The 24757-nt window shown below is 28.3% G+C and overlaps 1 protein-coding gene across 1 annotated transcript; it reads left to right on the top strand.

Annotated features, from left to right (window-relative positions):
- Positions 1-3068: 3068 nt before the first annotated feature.
- Positions 3069-24544, top strand: LOC145329045 (glutathione S-transferase 1-like). Its single transcript, XM_080173064.1, has 4 exons — positions 3069-3261; positions 21402-21501; positions 21834-22006; positions 23645-24544. The coding sequence occupies exons 1-4, from the start codon at positions 3199-3201 to the stop codon at positions 23921-23923; spliced, it is 615 nt and encodes a 204-aa protein (XP_080029190.1). The 5' UTR covers positions 3069-3198; the 3' UTR covers positions 23924-24544.
- The last annotated feature ends 213 nt before the right edge of the window (positions 24545-24757 follow it).

Below are 24757 nucleotides of genomic sequence, written 5' to 3'. Positions count from 1 at the left end.
TGGTATGATGACGCAAAAGGAAGGTAGGTAAAATTGTGGGTGGATTCCTAGTCTTGGCTGTTATTACGAAAAAGTTAAATTTTCCCATTTAAAAAGCTATTCACATAATTCCATTATTCGAGGGAATTTAAAAAAAAAACTTGTTTGATAATAATTCGTCGGATCAAGTCAAGCTGAGTATGCCAATAGCCTGTTTTGGCACATGCTACTTGACTTGGGGGAATATTGGCATACTCTACTTGACTAGGGGGAATATTGGCACACTCTGCTTTACTTGGCGTAATATTGGCATACTCTGCTTTACTTGTTAAGATATGCTTTTTCTAAAATTTTGAAATAGTTTATGTACATATACTATACATACTCCACCCCCGCCCCCCCCCCCCCCTCGATGTCTCTAGGGGCATTTGAGGGAAGGAGAGAGGTGAAAATCTCCTTTACATTTAAGTTTTAAAAAGAAAAACTATTGTAACAAAATCATTGTATTTTAAAGGACCAATAAGAAGCTTCATTGAAAGAAGAACCATAACAGTCCATTGATTAGTGAAATCTTTTATTTTGAAATTTTAATGGTCAAGGATAATTTTCGTAACTTTTCTACTACTTGGAATAGAGTGCTCCTAGATGCTAGGGACGCAACTGCTAGTTTATATATTTTACGTACATAAAGTAGTAAATTTGTAGGTTGAATTATTATAACATAAATCGGAAAATATGTTAAATTCATCTTTTTTTATTTTTTTTTGTCATGCTGCTTTGTTTCATATACTATTGGCATACTATGCTTTACTTGATGAAATATTGGCATACTATGTTTTACTTGGGGGAATATTGGCATACTCTACTTGACTAGGGGGAATATTGGCACGCTCTGTTTTACTTGTTGCCATTGGCACACTCAGCTTGACTTGATCCAATTCGTCTATAGCTGTGGAATATTGTGACACCTGTAACCATAGACGTCCAAGTAAGGGGTTATAGGTGTGTTTAATCCTTCAAACTTTGAAATCAATCATTTTACCCCTTTAAAAATTTTGAAAAATACATCAAATTACCCCCTTTAAAATAGAAAGCTTAGACATCCCTGCCTGAAGCTTTTTTAAAAGCAAATAAAAAATATATTGCTTAACTTTTTTGATATACTGACAGAACCAAAGTTTATTTTGAATGTTAGTTGATAAAATATTGAATATTTATGCTAAGGTTGTTTTTTAACATTTTTGTATAAATAATTCATAGCAACCTGTATGTAGTAATAATATATTCTAAAACACACCTTCCTCTCTCTAACCTCACTTTCTTTTCCTTATCTCTCTCTCTCTCTCTCACACACACATACACATACATTTTTTCTCTTATACTCCCTCCCTTTTTCATTCAGCCCGAAGCGGCGTTTTAGAGTGAGAGGCTTGGGTAGAGTAGTAAAAATGCTAGCACATAGTGGCCAAAAATTTAAAACAATTTTACAAATAATACAGATATAGGTAAGTGTAGGTTCAACATTTTTATTAGCAGAGCTACTCTATAATTCTAAATGTCCGTCTGTCTGTCCGTCCTTTAGACACGAAATGGGGGAAACGTGATTTTCTCGGCTCTATTTAAGATATACGACTTATAAACAGATGTACATCCCTAATGATGACACACAGAAAGACAATGGCCGATAAATTGATGTACAATGTACATCCCCAATGATAATACACAAATTAACCCTTCTGTAGATTACAATTAGTAGTTGAAACGTTTGGAAACTGAACTATATGAACCAACCAATGAAGATTCAATAAAAGTCCCATGGGTTGTTAATAAGAAAACAAAGACTTTGGGGTCTAGGGTAATAAACAGCTCAATGTCTCCTCCATCTATGATAGGAAAGTCTTTGTGAGTAAACTTACTACATAAGAGTTAGTCCACATAAATGCGTTTTACATACAGAAATATTATAAGTGAAAAATATTTAGAGTTGCTAAATAGAGGTTTAGTCATGATTTAACTAGAAATTAATTGGTAATTCTATTTACTACTTGTTTACTTTATTAGAGATAACAAAAAAAATTATATTGTATTGTTATAATGAATTATGTACAGTAAGATATATAAGTTGGAAGGAGAGATAAGAGGGAGATTTGAAATCTGCATCAAATTTTAAGGATTTTTTATAAAATTCGTTTTTTGTATAATTCTTTATCTAAAAGCGGAAATTCAATTCAAGTTAATTAATTTTGACCAATAGGATAGGTGGATTTGAAACTACCTGCGCTATAATTTGTTGAATGATGTGCGACACTTAAGCTTCTCCAATCAGAGCGCAGATAGTTTTCCATCCACCAATCACAGATGTCAAAATTGATTAATTAACTTAAATTGTATTTTCCGCTTTTAGATAAAGAATTATACAAAAAACAAATTTTATAAAAAAAATTCTTAAAATTTGATGCAGATTTCAAATTTCCTTTAACATTCTTTAATTCATTAAATTCTTTCCAACTTATATATCTTAATGTACAGTTCATAGATAATACTTATTTATATAGAAAAATTATTCATAGATATTATCATACAATCTTTAAAATAAAATATGATAAATACAGCCCGTGAAATGAACAAATACATGGAAATTAGAAAAAAATTGGACAAATTAAGATTAGAGGTAATTGATATAACTTTTTGTCTAAATATTTTAAACTTTTGAATTTAATTAACAAAGTTTAAGAATTATATCTTAAACTACAAAAGTTTTTTTTCTGGCAACTTCTATAATGGTCCTGTGAGGTAATATTCTCCCTTTTTGTCCTTTCTATAATATCCCCACTATATTGTGAAACTCCCCCTTTCTATCCCTCTACCTCGACAAAATCTAAGTATCATAGTGTACGTATACCTCTATATTGTCCTATTCTATTTTTTGGACAAAAATATTAAGATATTAAAAAATATTTTATGCAAATATTATACTCATATTGTATTATTTTTATGATTTCTATGTTCCTTGGCAAATTTTTGTTTTTGTCCAGAATTTTCAGTTTTAGATCATTGTGTTTATAGAAGGAAACCCCTAGAAAGAGGCCGATACCGGCTTTGTTTTGTTATATTAGATAGCTTGACTCAGACTAGCTTCACTTTGCGCTTAACTTTCAGAGCGACAACACAAGAGCATTTCTGCTATAGCACAGCTACTCCACAACACATATTATCAAAATGAAATTGACATACTTCAACCTGAGAGCTAGGGGAGAGCCCGCCAGACTTATTTTGGAACAGGTAAATTAATCTTTTTAATATTCATATATTTCTATTTGTTAGATATTTTATTTTAATTCCTTTCATTGAGGATTTTTTTATCCTCTCTGTTAGTCAAAAATCAGTTTCATGAGTGTTTTTTTTTTAATGTCATCATTTACAGCATGCTATTATATCATTATAGTTTATATAGATAATAATTAATAATGACTCTGTTTATTAATTGACATAAAATGTTTTACTTTTTAAACATGCCAAAACTATACAAAACAAATTGTTTAAATGACATATTTTTATGTGTGTTGTTGTCATGTAATACAGTTAGGGAGTTGAATCCATTTTTATAGAAGCAGAAACATAATCTATGATTATGGTTTGGACCCTATAAAACTGTAATCTACCCTTTCACTTTCCCCTCTCTTGGTGAAGATATCTTCAACGCCGATACGATTTTTGAAATGTAAGATTCCACTTTCAATAGAGGCGAAACTGGAATCATACATTCATGTTTACATATCAGCGTTTTCATAAACATTGATTTCCTTATTTATATCGACATAATAGTAATGTATCATTCTACTTTCAATAGAGACAAAACTGGAATGATACATTCAAGATAACATATCATATATTTAAATCGACATAGTAGAAATGGTACATATTAGTTAGTTTTTTTTATATTTTTATTAGTTTGAAGTTTTTAAGAAAAAAAGGACCTAAAATTAAAGGTTGCTAACACTTAACAACCAGGCCCATTTCCTGACCTTCATAGTTCAACGCTCCCCCCCCCCCCCACATATCATCTCAGCTCCTATTAGAGTTAGATGGCAAAAAAAATTGTGCATGTTCCCTGTTAAATAATAAATTTCCGACTTTAAGTGAGACAAAGTCATTTTTTGCTTACTTCACCCTTTCATTTAACAACTTTCTTTTTAAGGTTAATTAAAATGTTAAATGGTTTTAATTTCCTTATTTTTGAAGCTAGAACAATTTTTTTCAGAAAATTTTTATCTTAAAGTAAATTTTATATTAAAAATCTCAAAACATAATTTTTTTATTCGTTGGCTTAACAACTTTGGGGACTTTTACTGAATTTGGACAGACAGACAGACAGACGGACAGACAGACATCGTTCTACTTTGTATTATAGATAGTGTCAAAACGTTTCAACCACTGAAGGCAAATTACAGTAGGGGTATTTTTGGGAATGTACATCCATTTATCGGCTATTGTCTTAAACTCATCAGATCACTGGTGGCGATTAACTTGAATTAAAGTACCTAGAGGTTTTGGACCAGCTAAGAAGGTAATTTCAGTTCAATGTTCCCTACCTCCCTGGGTACAATAAAAGTTGTCTAAAGGGAGGGAAAAATGGACGAAAAATTAAATAAATTCTGTCTATAATAACATGAGAAAACAGAATGAGATGGACAGTAGCACCCTGTAATCGTTATCAGAAAGTCCTGAATGTCCATTTAAAACATTTGACGAAGCTTATTATAATAAGAGTTATGACAATATAAATTGATAAGATACATACAAAATGTTATTGCTTCTAAGTGACGTTTTTTACAAAAAGGGTTGGTAGAAGTCTATATGTATGTCTAAAAAAATCACTCTTATGGTTTGCAGGTTTCTTTAACTATGTCTTCATAATAATGCCTATAATAAGGGAGGGTTTAATTTTCAGTAGTACCCAAAGTTTTATAAACATTTGTTGGATTTATAAATTTTTTTACTTTTATTTAATCTTAATTGGTTGATAAAAACTGGCATTGTCAAAACTAAACAGCCAATATTAGTTGTTTATTGCATCTGTTTTTCCAGTTTTGTTAGTCCTGAAGGGGCGAAGGCCCAGTCTAACAAAACTGGTGTTCATATTACAACTTTTTACTTTACTATTTGTAGAAAAATGTCTATAATACAATACAATACATGGTTTCAAGTATGGATTAGACGGGTCTGATCCAGCAGATATTAATTGGTTTTGTAGCCATACTGGAAAATCATAAAAAATCATGGACAGAATGGCGGACAGGCAGAAAAGTGAATTGTAGAGTACCATCGCATTTTATTCTTTCTTAGTTAGTATTCGTATCCAGAGAGGGAGGAGACAACTGACTGCTTATTACAATAGTACACAAAGTTTTACAACAACGTTTTCTTATTCATTGGCTTTGGGGATTTTTACTGAATTTTGATTGGTTGATTAAATTGTGTTTATAAACGTTGGAACCACTAATTTTAATCTACAGAAGGGGTTATTTAGAGCGTCATCATTATGGATGTGCATTAATTTATCATCCATTGTCTTATCTCTTTATATCCCTGATATGTTTCATAATTTTATTTGTTTGCTTTGCTTAAAGGGACTGTAAACGAAAAAATTTCTCATCAGATTATCAAACCTTAACATCATATCATTAATATAATCTCAAATATAGGGCAAAACTGTCTCTTGTTTCCTTAAAAAACGGCTTTTTCCAACGATTTTTACTATGTCCAAGTTTGGGGAAAAAATTTCCTGAATATATAAATGTGCAGTTAATTGTCTTTTTTTCCTTCTATAGCTAAAACTAAACTTTTTGACATAGTTCTCTATTTTTCCTAACGGTTAAGCTCACCTTTAACAATATCCTTTCTGTAAACCAATGTAAAGTTACTTAAAAATTGAAAAAGTAATATTTTTTATTGAAAACCAAATACAATAACAAAGCTAGAAACAGGTTATTTTATTAGTATCCAAGTAACTTTAGATGGCCCATCTCTTGCCCACCTTTATTTACAAATTTGTAAATAATACAGGTGCAATATTTCTTTATAAACAGTCTGATAAAAGTGTAAACTAATTCTTCAAAGTAGGTTATTTATTGTCTAACACAATAAAAAAGGATATCATTATTTTAAATAACCTATGAGATTCAACCCGTTGTAGACTTTGAGGTATTTTTTTGTCAATAATACAAATTTAAGATAGATCTTTATTACCTAATTACTACGTTATAAAAAAAACTAATTGGCAATTTTATATTACAAAATAAATTCCTTAACAGTAACTAAATTGTTTCAACTATATATGACAAGTTAAATACCCCTACAAACATTTTAAGAAACAAAAACGTTCAGATTTTCCTTGTTTTTTCCTTTTTCCTTCCCAAAATACCATAAAATCAATGCATTATTCCTAGATATTTTTGTTAATAGGACATTTTTGGTTGATCAGTGTAGTGAAATGTGCTTAGAAAATGTTAAGATTTGATAATCAGATGAGAAATTTTTACGTTCACACTCCCTTTAAATGAAAGCTTTTCATTACATTAGGTTTTATTAAGTATGTGTTATAACATATAACATAGGCCAAAGTTTAAAATTTATCTGAGAGTGATAGGACAATGGCAGATTGGTTATCATACCTTTTTACATAAAAATGAAATGGTTTGGCAAGGGTAATTAATATTCCATTGTCCTTTACCATTATCCCAAAGTTAATTAAATCTATAAGGCCTTTGAATCTAATTTATTAAGCTATTTGAAATATATCTAAATCTATTTTTACAGTTTTAAAGAATTACCTTTACATAAATTCAATCCACCTACAATGAAAGCCAAAATAGACAGGCAAAACTTCTGAATTCTATTTTGTACTTCAGTTTGAATTTTTATTGGTTTGAAATAAATGCACATTTAAAATAATCTTTGTCTAAGAAAAGATAAATATACCATGCGTGATTTTGTTTTACTTTTTGGGCTGATTATTATCACTGAGAGAAAAGATAAAATAAGTATTTTTTTCTGTTGATTTTTTGGTATCTGTGCATATAAAAGGAAATGGAATTATCCTCTTAGAATTTTTATCAATTTTGAAAATTTTGGTAACTACCCCCTTCCTCCAAGTGTGACTCTCATTGGTTGGAGTTTTTTTTAGCAAATAGCATCACGGTTCGTTTTTTATTAAGTAAATAAGTTAGGGTACAATGTTTGGCACTTTCAATATAAGTAAATGATAATAAAAACCCATAAAATACGATAATAACTTCAGAAAAATCGATAAAAATAGTTTTCATACTAAATTTTGGTTTTTTATTGTTTTTGAAAAATGTCTTAGTAGAAGATGAAAAATGTCGTCTTAGTTTTTCTAAGGGATCTATATTCTCTGAAATCTAAATTATCAAAATAATTTTTTGGTAAATGATTATACGATATATGTCAAACATTTTATCAGAAAAAATATTTTAAATTATAAAGTAGAAACTTGAATAATTTTTCTTGTGGAAAAAGTTTTCTGCTAATGTTGATAAACATATGTCTGCTAGCATTAAGATTTTTGTACTGCCAATACATGTTGGGTTTTATATTTAAAGAATTTCTTTAAAATGTTGTTTTTTTACCTCGTATACCAATAACGCAATATTTGCTATCAGGAATTTAGGTACATTAAAAAATCATATTAAAAAGCATTTGAATTAACAAAGGTTATGCTAATATTTTTACCATTTAAGTTTATTTAAAATTTAAAAAAATATCACAACCCTCCAAGTTGTAGCTACTTTTCCTGGACATATGATTTGAAGAATATGATGTGATGTAATGTCATATAAGGAAATTTTAATATTCATTAAAAAATGTTATTTTTGCATATATGAAACATTTTAATGTGTTTGATGGCTAAAAAGAAAGATAATTAAAATTTATTTCATATTATATAGTTTAAATTACATAAGATAACCTAGAAATAGTAAAAAGGCCCCTTTCTTTTTTTGTCACAAAAGAGAAATTAACAAAGATTTTTATTAAAAGACACCTTAGTGTAAAAATTTAAAAGTTTAAATATGGTCACAAAAAGATTCAATTAGTTTATTAAATATTTCATTTTCATCAAATAATGATTAAACTCTATTACAAAGAATAAAGTGTTAAAAGATGTTCTTGTTTTAATTTTAAGTAACTTAAAATGCATTTTAATACCTTTTAATGATTTATTTTTTAAAACATCATTTTATTAAATGTTATTGATTTTTAAAATTATATATTAGAATGTTTTTAAATTTTGTTAACATTTTGTTTTAATTGTAGAAAATTGGTAATTCTAAACATTCAAAAAATGATTTCATTAAATTTTCATCACTTAAATTGCATGTTTGATGAAATTTTCAACTGATAATTTAAAAAATTGTTTAAGTTTTATTATATTTTACTTTGAATTGTTTAAAAATATATTATTGTCAAAAAAGGAGAAGTTATCCTCAAAAAAAGACCTAAAACATGAAAATTAACACTTGTAATGAGATTTTTTGCTTTCAGGCTTAATTTTCAGTAATTATTGATATTTTTTGTAAAAATGATTTTATATAAAAAGTTTTCAAACTCGATTTAAGTAGTGGTGCAAAAAAAGGTTGCAAACTTTTGCAATTTTCTTGCCAAAAAAATTTTCTCGGATTTTAAAAATAGCAAAGGGTGTTATTAGACGTACTTACAGATACAATTGCTAAGTCAATTTGGCCAAACACTAAAATAAAGTTTTTACATCTGAGGGTGGAACAGTGAGCATAGCAGATTTTTTTTCAGATGCATATAAATAAGCTGAATGGACATTTGAATGTCAGTTGCCCATGGCTTGTGGTGCTTAACTGTGATTCTGTTCACCAGACTAATGAGGCTTATTTCTCCACTTACCCTCCCTCCCACCCCTCCCTTCCTTCCTGTCCAACATAATAATATTTTACAGAAAAAAATTATTTTGTTGTTGGGGGGGAGGGGGGGTACCAAAATTTTAAAATAGAGGAAATTACCAAGGAAACACCCAAATATGCCTTTTTTTGGTATTTTCCTTGAAATATAAAGATATCTTAAAACTGATTGATTGGGCTTGTAAAGGAACCATTTAAGTATCTTTGGTCGAAAAAGGTCTGATTTGTGAGCATTTTTGACCAAGTTGTGGCCAAATAATAATGAAACATATAAAAAGGTAGCACACTTTAAATACTCAGTCATTTATAGTAAAAGTAGCTTATATAAGTTGAAGTGAAGAAAAAGGAGGAGTAATAATTGATCCCTTCCTTCCTGTATGCAGTTTATGAAAAAAATTAAGATTTGACTGATATAAGCCAAATAAGCAATGTTTTTTCATTGATTACCTGTAAGTAATTTATCAAAAATAGCATAATTTGTTATATAAGCCAAATAAATAATAATTTTCATTGATTGCTTATATGTAACTAGCAGCTTCGCCCCTAGCCTCTAAGGGCTTTGCCCCAAGAGATAATAAAAAAAATATAGTACTACTGGTGTTGCTTATAGTCTAATGTGTTCCCAAGAAAATTATTTTTTTTTTGGGGGGGGGGGAATTTTCATTTTTGGGGTGGTTGGGGGTGTCCCAACCCCCAAGAAAATAGCTTTAAACCACGCAAGAAATACCATGCTTTAACTGCTGAAAGACTGCCACAAGTTGACCCAATACCCCAAATTTGAAGTCTTCAGCTTCTATAACAAAAACGTTCTAGGCATTTTAAAATGACATTTTATGTACTATGAAAATTTTGAAAGAATTTCAGTGCTAATGTTAGAAATTTTGAAATTGAACTACGTGACCTAGAAACAAAATTATAAGCTTAATTTTGTCATAAATTTAGGTTGCCAGTAACTAATTATATTTTACAATAAAAATACCCATTTTTATAGTCACAATCATTAAAAAAAATTAAGTTTAACTCACGTTATACCGAGTGTACTGTAGCCAATCAGAAAGCTGAATCAGCTAAACAACCAAACACAGCTGAGCTTGTATTAGTTTACCCCTTTGTTTCCTCTACACTGTGGTCTAGAATTGAATCAAGACAAAAGTAAGTGCAGAGCCCTGGGACCTATGTATGGTGAAAATAGACATAAAACCATGATTATTCCAGGTAAAACCAAAATATTTCAGCGGGGGCTTTTTGGGAAAATTAGATTTGAAAATTCAATTTTCACCCCCTAGGAGTTGCCGCATAATCATGACAAGAAAAGCAAATATAATTTATTTCAAATTTTGAACAACTTTGCTTTTATAAAGTTCTTCATAAAACCACTCCTGGAGGGAGTTAATAAATGGCCATTTTTATCACTTGCTTTGCAAAGGTCCCGAACATTCAGCCTAAAATAAATCATATATAGAGAGGTTTTAAGAAGAACTTCATAAAAGCAAAGTTGTTCAAAATTAAAAATAAATAATATTTGCTTTTCTTGTCATGATTATGCGGCAACTCCTAGGGGGTGAAAAATGAATTTTCAAATCTAATTTTCTCAAAAAGCCCCCGCTGAAATATTTTGATTTTACCTGGAATAATCATGGTTTTATGTCTGTTTTCACCATACATAGGTCCCAGGGCTCGGCACTTACTTTTGTCTTGATTCAATTCTAGCCCACAGTGTCTATGATTTTGGTTTACAAATGCAATTTAAATCGAATTTTTTTCATAGATTTTGACTATGAAATTTGGTGTTTTTATTTTAAAAATATAATCAGTTACCAGCAATCTAAGTTTCTGACAAAGATAAAGTTATAATTTTGTGTCTAGGCAACATAATTTAATGTTGTTTTTTTTATGAGCATTGAAAATCTTTCAAAATTTTCATTGTACATAACATGTTATTTTGAAATGCGTAGAACTTTTTTGTTATTGAAGCTAAAGATTTTAAATTTGGGGTATTAAGTCTAATTGTGGCAGTCTTTTAGCAGTTAGAGCGTGGTATTTCTTGCAGGCGCCCTTGAAGGGTACTTTTAGGGTCTTAAAGTTGGACAAAATAGTAGGTGTTAAAGATCGACCTACATAAAAATTGGTAAGACCTAGAACTAATCCGTAAAAACCTTTTTAACTAAGAATTGTCCATACTTTTCAAATCAGTTGAGAGCTTTAAAATAGAGTAAATATTTTTTTTAAAATGTCCAGAGTTGGTGGCGGGGTATTTTCAGGTAATTTTGAAAAAAAATTTAAATTTGATTTTTAAGGTCCATTTTCAGGTTTTCAAAAATTCAATATAGGCTTTTTAAGAATTAGGCCAAAAAGTGGGTATGACAGTGGATTTTTATGAAAATATTTTATTTTTAAAGAAAATTTTTGCAAAAAAAAATAAAATTTCCCATCTTTAAAAAAAAATGATTTTTGACATAGAAGGAATAGTCTAATCCTTATGAAATTTTTTGTGGATAATCCCTCTAACCTAACCTAATTATGTTTGATTGACTGTTTTTCATTGATTTTTTTTAGGTTGAAAAAAACGTTATTGGTTTAGCCCCCCTGTGGGGTATTAATCAGTAACGACTTTAAGTCCAATTATATCAAACTTCTAAAATCCTAGGATAACCTGATAGTCTTTTCCGTAAGCTTTCTAACATTCTTGGTTTCATTAGAAAATATTAAACTGTTTTTAACCTATTTTTAAATGGGGTGTCAAAAATATACTAGGACTCCTATAGAATCAGACTGCAGAGCCCAAATTTGAATTAAGTCCCCAATAAACTTTTTTGGGGGGATTTAAAAATTATTTTTTAATGTTGCTCTGGTCATTTTGACTAGAGCAAAAGGTCTTTTTTACTCGGTGTAATATTGTGGCATTTGGAACAATTTATATATAATTCACTTTATATTGATACAATAAAAAAAACATAACTCTGTTCAATGGAAATATTTTTTTTCTAAAACAATTAATTTCATTGAAAAATCTAACATATACAATAAAACATATAATTCTAAAGTCTGAACCAATAAGAAGTCTTCTTTCATTTCAATTCTTTACATTTCAAAAAAGAGTGTTTTCACAAAGTGACTCATTTCCAATGTAGTTAAATAATTTTCATTTAATCAAAATGAAAAGAATGAAAACCATACACATAAAACATACATACTTTTAAAAAATATTTTAAAAAATAAGTTTGAATAATCCTATATTATATCATATTTGTATAAGTGACAAAAATAAATTTGTTGTATTGCATAAACATTTGTTGTCATCTTACATTATTAATAATATATTTAACCCTTTACAGCTGATTTTTATGTGTTTTAAATAAGTGATAGAAAACAAACATGATAATGTTAATTCATTGATATATTGTAAAGAATTAACTTTTTAATGAATTAATTTAGATGAAATCAAAAGGCCTAATTTTATTCTATACCAGAATACAATATTTATGAAGCAAAACATCTAAAAGCTATGAATTTTAACCAAATAAAAAAGAGCTTTTGGTCTGATCACAAAGGACCACAGCAACAGTAAAAATTAATTTTTAAATCCTCCCAAAAAGTTTATTGGGGACTTAATTCAAATTTAGGCTCTGCAGTTTGATTCTAATGGTGTCATAGTATATATTTGATATATGTTTTAAAAATAGGTTAAAAACAGTTTAATATTTTCCCTATTTTCTTTCTTCAAAAACTGAAAAAATTACCAGTTTAGTTCGCCCTCACCCTAATGCAAGAAAATTTAACTCTTTCATTTTGTACGAAAAGAACTTTTGATTAATTGTTTATAAGAAATTAATGAAAGTTTTTGTTTATTAGGCTTTTATACCAAATCATGCCATTTGTTGATAAATTACTTTCAAGCAATCAATCAAAATTTTTGCTATTGTCCAAATCATGGTAATTTTTCGAAAAAATACTCATAATCAATCAATAAAAACTATTGCTTATTTGGCTCATATACCAAATCATGCTATATTATGATAAAATACTTTTAAGTAATCAATTTGATTGATTAGCCATAGTTTTGTATAGTTTTGACCTGGAGTAGGTGGAGACACTTTTCCATAGAAATAGGGCTATCAAGCTCCATGTTCAAGCACATTTTGACTTGACTTGCTATCTCATAAGATCTACTCTTACCTTACCCTTGCCGAATATGGCCCAAATTAGTCCCAAATTAAGTCATGGTAATGAATGACGCTCTCCAAAGAGGAGCTTGGGTTAAAGGTAGTACTGTAAGTAAGTGACTATTGGGTATCCAAACTTACTCAATAATCCCCATCTTACACAACCAGGGGATGATGCACGATTAATGTTGCGAATGAGAAATTAGAGTCAACCTATAGAGAATTGAACTTGAACTCTCACTAATTTAGCTCAGTGTGCTACCACTAAGCATGACACCCCTACTAAGTAATCAATGAAAATTATTTGACTTATATATATATACAAAATCAGGCCTCCAGGTGGTCTCTCTACAGGTAAAAATGAAAAAAAAAAATTTTTAAGAGTTAGAAGTCAGCTTATGAGACAAAATATTTATGTTTTTTCTTCAAATATGTGAATAACAACAAAAAAGAAGCATATTTTGTTTGATAAGTTAACCTTTAACCCTTCAAAAAAAAATCTTATTTTTAATTTTTATCTGTACAGAGACCACCTGGAGGCCTGAAGCTCCGGAACCTGGAGGCCTATCCAAAAAATCTTAAATCTGGGGGAAGTTCATCATATAAGAATGATTTTATTCCTAATAACCTATCCTCTCAGTCCAAAGATAAAGCCTATACACCAGGTTTACGCAAATGTGTCAGAACTTCCCCCCCCCCCTTATTACTCCTCCTTCTTTTTCTTCACTTCAACTGATACAAGCAACTTTTACTTTAAATGTCCATTTATTTACTCCATCCACTTTTAACTCACAAACCAGACCAAATTGTTCAGTAATTGATCAGTAATTTACCACAAAAATGCACAATTAGATCAGCAACTAACCTTTAAGTGCTTACTTACACAGTGAGAGATTACTAAGGAAATATTAAGATGAAATAAATTGAACAAAAAAATTACAAATATATACAATTGAATTAATTAATAAACGACTTTCTTAAAATAATTTTCATTACTCATTTGATACACTTTTAAAAGTATTTTTTTAAATAAACAAAACATCTTTTATAAAAGGCTCTTTGTATGTTTTGTTTACTTAATTAAGAATATACAACAATGTTTAAATTATTTATAAAATCTATGCTTTTTTTCACAATTGACATAATTTTGAAATAGTATGGTACATTTCTATTATGTCGATGTTAAAAAAGTAATGGAAGATTACAGAAACATAGATATTAAAAATGTAAACCATGATTCTAGTTTCGCCTCTATTGAAAGTGGAATCTTACATTTCAAAAATCGTATCAGCGTTGAAGATATCTTCACCAAGAGAGGCAAAAGTGGAATCTTACATTTCAAAAATAGTATCGGCGTTGAAGATATCTTCACCAAGAGAGGGAAAAGTGGAAGGGTAGATAACAGTTTTAGAGGGTCCAAACCATAATCATAGATTATGTTTCTGCTTCTATAAAAATGGATTCAACTCCCTAACTGTAATAATTTATTAAGACTCAAAATTTTATTTTGCTATGACAGTGTTTTTTCACAAAAGCCAATAAAAAAACCTTAATAGATTTAAAGGGGTGTAAATTTTCTATAGTTTGAACAATTAAACATCCTATAATCTTAACTGATTTTATATATGATAATTCAATTCATTTTGTCTTAAAAGTAATTAATTAACTCAAGAATAAAGTTTTTTGCTTAGTTAAAATATACATTATCAAGTCCTTTTCTTGTATATACCTACAGGTATACAATACTTGTAATTAATTGAAAAATCTAGTTACTCTACAACCTGTGTTTATCTATCTATTTACCTTATGGTATTGCCCTGAAACTTGCCCTACTCAAAAATGAGTATTCGAAAAAAGAAATGATTAATGTGGTACGGACAAAGATTTTTACTTTATCAAATTCAAATGAGATTATCATTAGGATCTTTAAAAACAATATAACTTATATATTATATATTTATCGTTAGGTTCCTTATATTTTACTAAATTTGATGAAACCAGTAGTTTCATTGAAATAGTATAATTTGTAAATAATGGAAAAACACTATTAAAGAGAAAGCTAAAAGCAGGGAAAAAGTCATATTTATTAAAAAAATATTTCTTGAAACGTTTTTATTAAAATATTTACTAAGTTTGCAATATACAATTTTAAAACTGTAATTTGACAATGGAAGAAAAATTTATTTTCCATTAATAGATCCTAGGCCACATCAATCCCAATTGGATTAATTTATTTTCCATGATTCTATCTCCGTATCTCTTAGTACAATGCACTATGTACATACGGGCTATCTGATGTAAAATGCTTTACAAATGCATGTAGCTGCTATACACGTCTGATTAAGCTGCTTTGCTTTTATACAGTCTGTGCTTTAGTCGCACAGCTGCTTTACAGATTCATCCTAAACCTTTGATCTTACCAAAATAATATTTTAGTTATTTTAAAAATTCGAAATAAAAAAAGTTGATAGATTTTAATTTAATTTTGCTTTTCCCTAAAAATTTATGTCTAAATGGTTAATTTTGTTTAACAAATATATTGTAGCTTCTTATTACTGCGCTTCTTGAGGACATATTAATTAATTCTGTCAAAGTTGTTGTCCATTTATAGAACTTGAAAAATGTGTCAAAAATTTGGCAATGAGTGCTGAAATTTTAGAAAAATATCTGATTTTATTTTACGAAAAGAATCTGGTTTTTGGAAAAATCAGAAAAATAGATAAAAATAAATTCTTTAAAAAAAAATAAAACAGGATAATGATGATTTAGATGCAATATTCTACAAAGTTTTTGAGAGGAGAAATAATTATGACTTAATTTTTTTTTTTTAACCAATCCTTCTCATATACTAAATTTTTTTTAGAAAAATTTTCCAATCCGTGACAAGAAATATTTTTGCGCATGCACCTTTTCCTGGGTGAAGCTGTTGAAGGGACAAACAACTATTCTACCTCCATATTTTCTGCCAGTCATTTACAATTTCCGTTAAATAAATAATTTACTTTCTTAATAATATCATAAGCCATCACATATTTAGTTACTTTTAGCTGTTTTGTAATTTTAGCAGTTTTCATAAAACATCATACAGGCAGATTCTAAGCTGCTGCCGCTCGTCTAAAGTATACATATGTTGGTTATTTGTATAAGTTTTTACATACTTACAAATGTTTGACTATGACTTTTGCACATCTTGTTTGATATTGTTACCTAATTTAAGTCAATTTTGATCTTATTAGACTCTTTCAATATTAAATTTTGATATATCAGTTTTAGCCACTACCAAAATAGTCGACATAAAACAGTAAAATTGTACGAAAATATAAAGCTTTTAGGTACTGCAGAATTTTAAAGGATTGTTTTCACTTATTTAGGTTAAAACAAGTTTGCTTTTATTGCTCTGAAATATTTGCTAACACTTAAAGATAAAAGATTTTGCATAGCGATGGTTGCATTAGGAAGTGTAAAAATGTGGGAGAGGCGAGTTTTATGGTTTAGGGCTCACAAGCTGTCATAGCATAGGATGATATGAAGATAGGTAGATACAATAAAGCAGGGTGTGTCATACTCATAACTTCACAATATTTTAAGTCACTAAAACATTAGTTAATATTTCGACAAAATTTTAATTAAAACCTTGGTTATTATGTTTGTAACCTAATATATATGAATTTTCTAGTTTAATAACATAACCTACATTAAGGTTTGAAGCCATGCTATTTGGTTTTTGCTATTCTAGAAAAAATTTTATGTGGAACTGATGGTTTACTACCAAGCAGCTTTCAATAGAAAGTGGGCAAGAAAATAAAGAGAGGGGGGGGAGTTAACGCCGGTAGGTTGGTTGCTATGTGCAACAATTTTGGCAATCTTGAAGAAAAAGAAGTAAAGATATTCTGATAAAACCAGGCATCTTCAGGGATAAGACAATAGCCGATAAATTGATGTACATCTCTAATGATGATACACAAAATTACTTAATTAACCAACCAATCAAGTTAAATAAAAGTACCCAACGATGTAAAGTTAACGAATAAGAAAACGTTATTATAAAATTTTTTAGACGGGGTGAAATTTGAATATGAGTGTAACGAAATATGTAATATTTTACCAAGTTAGCCGCATGAAGTTCAAGGAAAAAAAAAAATTTTGTAAGGGGGGTCAAAATGGGGGGTCCGCAGTCTCACCACCCCCCGCAGGGGGGCGGCCGGAGGCCGATTTTGAAAAGGAAAATTGCTATGGATGAAAAGGAAAATTGCTTCGGCTTAAAAAATTATTTCATCCAAACTTGTTTCTTGCAGGGGGGTATTTAGGATCAGAGGTAACTTCAGTTTTAGTACACTCTCTCTGTAAATATAACAACTACTATTATTACACCACCCCCCGAAATGTATTTACCCCCCGCAAGAAACAAGTTTGGATGAAATAATTTTTTAAGCCGCAGGCTCCAAAAAAATTATTTCATCCAAACTTGTTTCTTGCAGGGGGGTATTTAGGATCAGAGGTAACTTCAGTTTTAGTACACTCTCTACCTTTCCATCTCTGGTAACAGGTATAATAACTACAGTTATCAATTATATTATCTAACCAATTAGTAATCCACCAACTACAACTCAAAATCAATTGCTAATTATTACCATTATCTGTTTATTAATTTAATTAAATAACCAAATACTTATTATTACCTAATTATCATTATATAGTCATCACTATCATTTGTAATTTACAATATTAAAATTATCCATCATTTTATCTTACCTGTTACAAATCAATTACTAAATATTATTACATTTTAATTATTATTATAATACCTAACTTTTATAGTTTGATTATAATTATCTTATTTTTTTGCAATACAATAGATATCAATGATACATTTCAATCATAATGCTATAATCAACAATCACATTATATTACCCTTTACAAATCAATCGATTATCTTATAAGTTTCTATAATTAGCAATTATAATATTATTATAGTTATCTATGATATTATTTTGATTATTTTATTATTTAATAATTATATTATTAATATATTTAGCAATTTTATATCATAATTATGATACTATACTATAATTTACAATTATAATATATAATAAATAATAATAATTATTTTAATATGATATTTTAATAATTTTATATTTTATTGATTACATTAATTATATAATTAGCGCTAATAATATTATTATAATTATTCTATAATCTAATTATCATACAATATTATAATAAATATTTATAATGGTATTTCAATTATTCCAATTATTTTATAACTTAATATTCATATAAATAATAATATTTATATTATAAATTATCATATCATTTACAATATTAGATTACAAAAATAATGATCTTATTACTTTCAATATCATAATTAGCAATTATTATGTTAATAGTAATGTTTGTAATATAATTATCATACAATAACATAATTTTCATAATAATATTATAATTGTAATTACATTTCATTCAATAAAAGGTAGGTTCTTTTTAAACTATTTTCCTCTGATATACCTGTTATTATATTTAACTTTAATTAGCAATTATAATATTATTAAAATTATTAATAATGTTATTTTAATTATTTTCTATTTTAATATTCATAATAATAATATTATTAATTTTTTGAATTACCATATCATTTACAATATTAATATGAGATTACAAAAATAATTATCTTTTTACTTTCAATATTATAAATAGCAATTTTAATATTATTATAATTATTTATAATGTTGTTTCATTTATTTTATGATTATATTAATAATATAATTAGCAATTATAATGTTACACTAATTATTTTATAATATAAATATTATACAATATTATGATTTGCAATCATATTATTATAATAATTATTTAATAATATAAATATCATACAATATTATAATTACCTTATTTTATTCAATATTAGAATTAGCAAACATATTATTATAATTGTTTTGTAATATAATTAGTACTCAATAACTTTAATATTATAATAATTATTAAACAATAACATATTTATTAAAATAATATTATATTTATTATTTTAATTATTTGATCAATTACCTTATTATTATTAGATTGAAATAATCATTATCTTATTATATTTAATATTATTATTATGGTATAATAAAATTATTATCTTAATTATAATAATAATTTGTTAATGCTTTCTATACTCATATATTTTTACAATTCGCTGACGCTTGCTTCACGCGGTCCCATACCAAATTTCACCGTGGGGGTCCCAATCGAAAGGGACCGCGTCAGCCTGTTCTAGATTAGTGTAATAAACAACCCATTGTCCTCTCTCTAACTGGATATATTATATTGCTTAAAAGGACAATTAAAAGCTTGTTTTCTTTATAAATACAATAAGAATATAAATGAGTAATACCAAGAATTTAAAGAATCTAAATTAGTTTGTTTTTTACTTAAATTTTATCAACTTTTAATTTGAAAAAAAGTCATTATATTTGATTGATTTTAGAATAGGATTTCCTAACAATATAAAATAGCTTTAGGATATAAAACTAAATTAAGAAAACATTCTGTTTAGAAAAACATAAACACATTTCTTTTCTTGGCACACCCTAATTTTATTCTGATTTTTAGTTAATACTTCCATCTGAAGATGAATTTCCTTTTTATATTCCTTGCTATTTAGCAGTTTTTTAGAAATTGGATAACAGAAAATATTTACATGAACTAATATTTTTTTTTTTTATTTATTGGTAAATTTTACAAAATTTTCTATAATCTATACCTAGATGATTGTTTTAATAATTAGAAAGTTATTGCTGCGCTGTTTATGGATATTGTTTTCTATTTTGATTAAACGATAAAGCATTTTAATGAATTATAGTTATGCTTCGCTTATTTTCTTAATGATATAATTATAAAAAGGCAGGAAAAAAAAATATTTAAGTAAAATCTGCATAACTTTTAAAATTATACCAGGGCTCAACAGCCTCAATATAAACCCGTTTGAATTTTTGAACACATTTTTTAAAAGAGGGAGTGCCATGTTTAGGTCAGTTTTAGACTTCCAGCAGATTTAAAAATTGTAAAAATTCCCTGAGGCTTACAAACGGCGGCTGATGAACCCTGAATAATACCTATCAATTTGTAAAACTAAAAATAATAGGATTTCTAAAGAAAAAAAAGTTGGGAATAGTCCCTTTCGTGGCAACGCCCCTTAAGGGGCGATGCGTCGTATTTTTAAAATGTTTTTTTTAGAGGTTATTTTAGGTTAGGTTAGGTTATATTGGGTTAGGTGATTGCCCCGCAGGGTTAGAGCCCCCCACAGGGGCTAGAAATAGGAGAAAAGCTACTGTGAAAAATATGAAGAATCGCCCCTTAAAGTGCGTTGCACGAAAGGGACTATACCCAAAAAGTGTTTTAACTATTTAAATAATTGCTACAACGTAATTTTAAGGCGCCTATCATTAATCATCCATGGACATTTATCATTATAATAGGCTCTTTTCAATGTACATATTTTGTTTTCTATTTTGTTTACTATAGTTCTCAAACTGATATTATAAATATATACATCTGAATGTGTGCATATTAGGGGTTCCATGCATTTTGACGTATGGCAATTGAGAAACTGGACGATATTTTACACAATGTACCGAGATTAAGAGCATTAAAGTTTTAACAAAATATTGACTGCCCTTAGAAAGTTTGTATACTCGTTATGCAATTTGTATGTCTAAAAACTTTATAACCAATATTGAATATTCATTGTTTATATATATCATAGCCTTTTAAAGAAGATACAAGTGGACAATGGTCCATCAAGTACATTTGTATCCAAAGTTTTATAACAACGTTATTTTATTTATTAACTCAACAACTTTGGGTACTTATCGTCCATTTTCTTATCCCTTAAGATCTCTGAAGAAAACAAAAAAGAAAGTTTTTATTTTAGTTTTGCCTATTTTCGGAATGAAATTCGATACACCTAAATACAACTTTTTTCTTATTTTAGTACCTCAAACAATAATAAAAATGTAGAAATACAGAAAAAAATAACAAAAAAAGTGACTGAAAAATACATATTAATTTACTTTTAAAAGGAAATTATGTATATAGGAGTTTACCTAGTTGACAGTAAATAGATAAAAGATAAACACCTAATAGGCAAACATAGTCATGACATTTTTATTTGCTTAAGCATTAACAAACAAATAAACATTAGCAGCTAAATTATTCTCTCTCTTTTTATAAATTTCTCAATTTGGTAGCTTTAACAAAAAGTAAAGATAATTTTAAATAAAATAAATAGTCATTAAATCTTCTTAAAAACTAACAAACTTGTTGATTTTAGGCTGGAGCTGAGTATGAGGATCACAGAATCGAGTCCCCCTTTGTTGATGTTGCCCCCTGGGTTGCATACAAGCCTAGCACACCCTACGGCCAGCTTCCAGGTATCTATCTATCTATCTTTGGTTCAAAAGTCTGGCAACTAATCAAGTTGCTTACAAGCTTAGAATACTATAGCCATATATTCCAGCTTACTATCTGGATTCTAAGCCAAGTATTTTAAGCCTGGCACCCCATGCTAACTTCAAATATTTCATTAATCAAGTAACTAATGTGACTTTGTCCTTTTTCTACTCACAAGGACCTTAGTACCTAAAATATCAAACTATAGTCAATTAATATGATTATATAACTATCTATTTTAATCAAAATCAATCCATTGATCTACTATTATTTCTCAATATTTCAATCATATGCTTATCCATTTTTATTTCAGTTTTATGCGACGATGGTGTCGAGATCGCCCAGAGCATGACCATTGCCAGGTATTGTGCCGCCAAGTACGGTTTGGCCGGCAGCAACGCCCTGGAGAACGCCCAGATGGACGAGGTGGTTGATGCCCTCTCCGAGGCCACAGAGAAGCAGTACAATGCTTTCCTTTTTGAGAAGGTACGCTAAGAATTAATTTATTATTACTAAGATGTTACACCAGATTTTCATGTTCTCTAATATTGTGAAACTCCAAGTGGGCTAAAATAACAATCCCCCCCCCCCTCCCCTACTACTATACAAATGGACTAACCAATAAATGAGTTCCAAGTTTGTATTTTATTCCATAAATAATTTTTATTTTATCTTTTTATTTTTTTCCAAAAGTTGATTTTTTCGGTTTATCAATGTACAATAAAATGGTATAAATGATATTACCATATAAAATTCTATATTTTGGAGTACAAACATAGGCAAAATAGTTTTTCTTCCCTCGTGGATATAGTACTATATCAAAGAATAAAAGAAGGAAAGTAGTAGTATTTTTGCAGATATCATCTACAAATCTTTATTTGCTTAAAATTTAAGATTACTGTTGCCATATGTCATAAAAAATGTGTGAAATTTGTAACTCTCTACGGTTGCAGGGATCTTAAGGGATTAAACAATGGCAGGTAAATTGATGTACATCCCCAAATGATGATATACCAAAAAAACAAATTTTGTAGTTTACAAGTAATGTTTAAGACGTTTAAACACTCAACTTTATGAACCAACCAATCAAGATTCAATGAAAGTCCCCAAAGTTGTCATCAACGAATAAGAAAACGTTATTGTAAAACTTTGGGGACAAATGGAATTAACAGTCCAATGCCCCCTCCCTGCTACGGATGGCAAGTAATTTGGCATTGCATGAGTGCCAGACCAGTACTTTCACATGCAAGTGGGATTAACAACTCAGCCACTCTATAACTAACTTTTTCTGTAAGTCCGTCTGTTTAGCAATTAATATTAGACAACATATAAATACAATTTTTTTTTACCTCTAGCCATTCAATCATTTTATTTACTAAACATTTAACATTATTTTCAAAATTATATTAAAGCCTACTGTTGTATTTAAAACAGTTTTTAGCTTGGTTTTAGTTTCTAAAACTAAATTTTGTATTGCTTCGCTTCTTATGGTCAAAATTATTATTGTTTATTTTCATTTACTTGCCCATAGCAACTAAATGTATAAAATTTCTACTTGAAGGTTTTAAAAAATATATATATTCCCAATTTTTTTGAAACTTTTGTCTCACTTTTCAAAGTACAAATCTTTAGATTAAAATAAGGTGATATGCAATACATTTTTTTTAATATATGCTAATTTACTGGCTTAAAAATGCTAAACTGGCAAAGATTACAAACTAGGAAGATAACAATTAGATGATTTTTCAAAATTTTCAATATTTCAAAATAAGATTATTTATATTTATTATGTAGAATTAATTTCTCTGTTTCAACTTACATAACAATTGTAAAAAAAACGACAAATGTACTCTTTATGACATGGTAACAATTCATGTAAATATTTTCTTATGCCAAGCCTTAATTTCTCTTCAATTTTACATACAAAAATTTTACGATGGCAGGCAAGTCATTAATTCATGAAACAACAATCCTACAGCTATCCAGTTTGACTTAGAACTGTTTAATATGTTGACAAAAACAACCGTCAAATATTATTATTAGGTTATTAGGTATACCATTTTAATATGAAGCTTTTCTGGAAGAAAGAAAGATCCTTTAATTAATTGAAATATTGTTTTGTAGGATGAGGCCAAGAAGGCTGAGCTCCAGAAGAAATTCAACGAGGAGGTGCTCCCCAACCTTTTCAAGGCTCTGGAGAAGCGGCTGGGCGAGCGCGGCGGCGAGTACATGGCCGCCAACAAGCTGAGCTGGGCCGATATCATCCTCTACCACTTTGCCGCCGAGTTGCCCGACAAAGAGGTTATCAAGGGATACTCCAAGTTGGACGCTCTGTTCAACAAGGTCGCCAACCTGCCAAAGATTAAGTCTTGGGTGGAGAGACGGCCAGCCTCCGCTGTTTAAGTATTTATAAATAACATTTTTAAGTGTCTTTCTTTTGTTTAATCCAAAAAAGCAAGATACTTATCTTAATTAATTATAAGGAATGATTTATTCTAATGTATACTTACTTAAGTTCTGTCATATACTTATTTTAATGTTATATTTAAGTATTAACTTGTTTTTGTAACAAGTTATGGTACTTATAATGTTAAGATCTGAGAACAATGACGACATTCTAAAAATTTCCATCAAACAAAAAGTCGTCTTTAATGTTAAAATATAGCAATATAATCATAAATATATGATCTGTCATATATATTTTATGATGAAAAGGAAAAAAAAGCACTTTTAAATCATGTGTTAAAAATATTTTTTTTCTGTTATATTGTTATATTTTTTGTGAAATTACATAAAACAATGCATATTATTGTTATATATTTTTAAAATAATTTTTGCACAACTTTGCTTTCATATTAATTAGAATAAATGTACCATCTGAATAAAAAACATCCCAAATCTCTAAAAATTGTTTAAATCTAAATTAATAACGCTTTGATTACTACTAATGATTCTTTGCTGAAATTGTAATTTCAAATATTGTATTTTTAAACTATTTTTGCTTTTAATAAATTTTAATTTTTAGTTCTTGTGTTTTTTAATTGTTAGTATTTAAAAATTTAAAATATACAAATCAAATAAAGTTTTTTTAAAATAAATAAACATTAAATAACGCATACATAAAACAAAACTTTTTGTACAGTTGAATGAAAGAAAAAACTTCTCAAATTTTTAAAATTGCATATTGGAAAGAGGATTTTTCACCAAAAATTAAGCTGTCTATCCTTAACCTTTGGC

Source organism: Acartia tonsa, chromosome 9 (genome assembly GCF_053477335.1).
Source record: "Acartia tonsa isolate MP-2025a chromosome 9, ASM5347733v1, whole genome shotgun sequence".
Lineage (NCBI taxonomy): Eukaryota > Metazoa > Arthropoda > Copepoda > Calanoida > Acartiidae > Acartia > Acartia tonsa.
The sequence above is the reverse complement of the archived record's forward strand: the minus strand, read 5'-3'. Positions and strand labels throughout refer to the sequence as shown.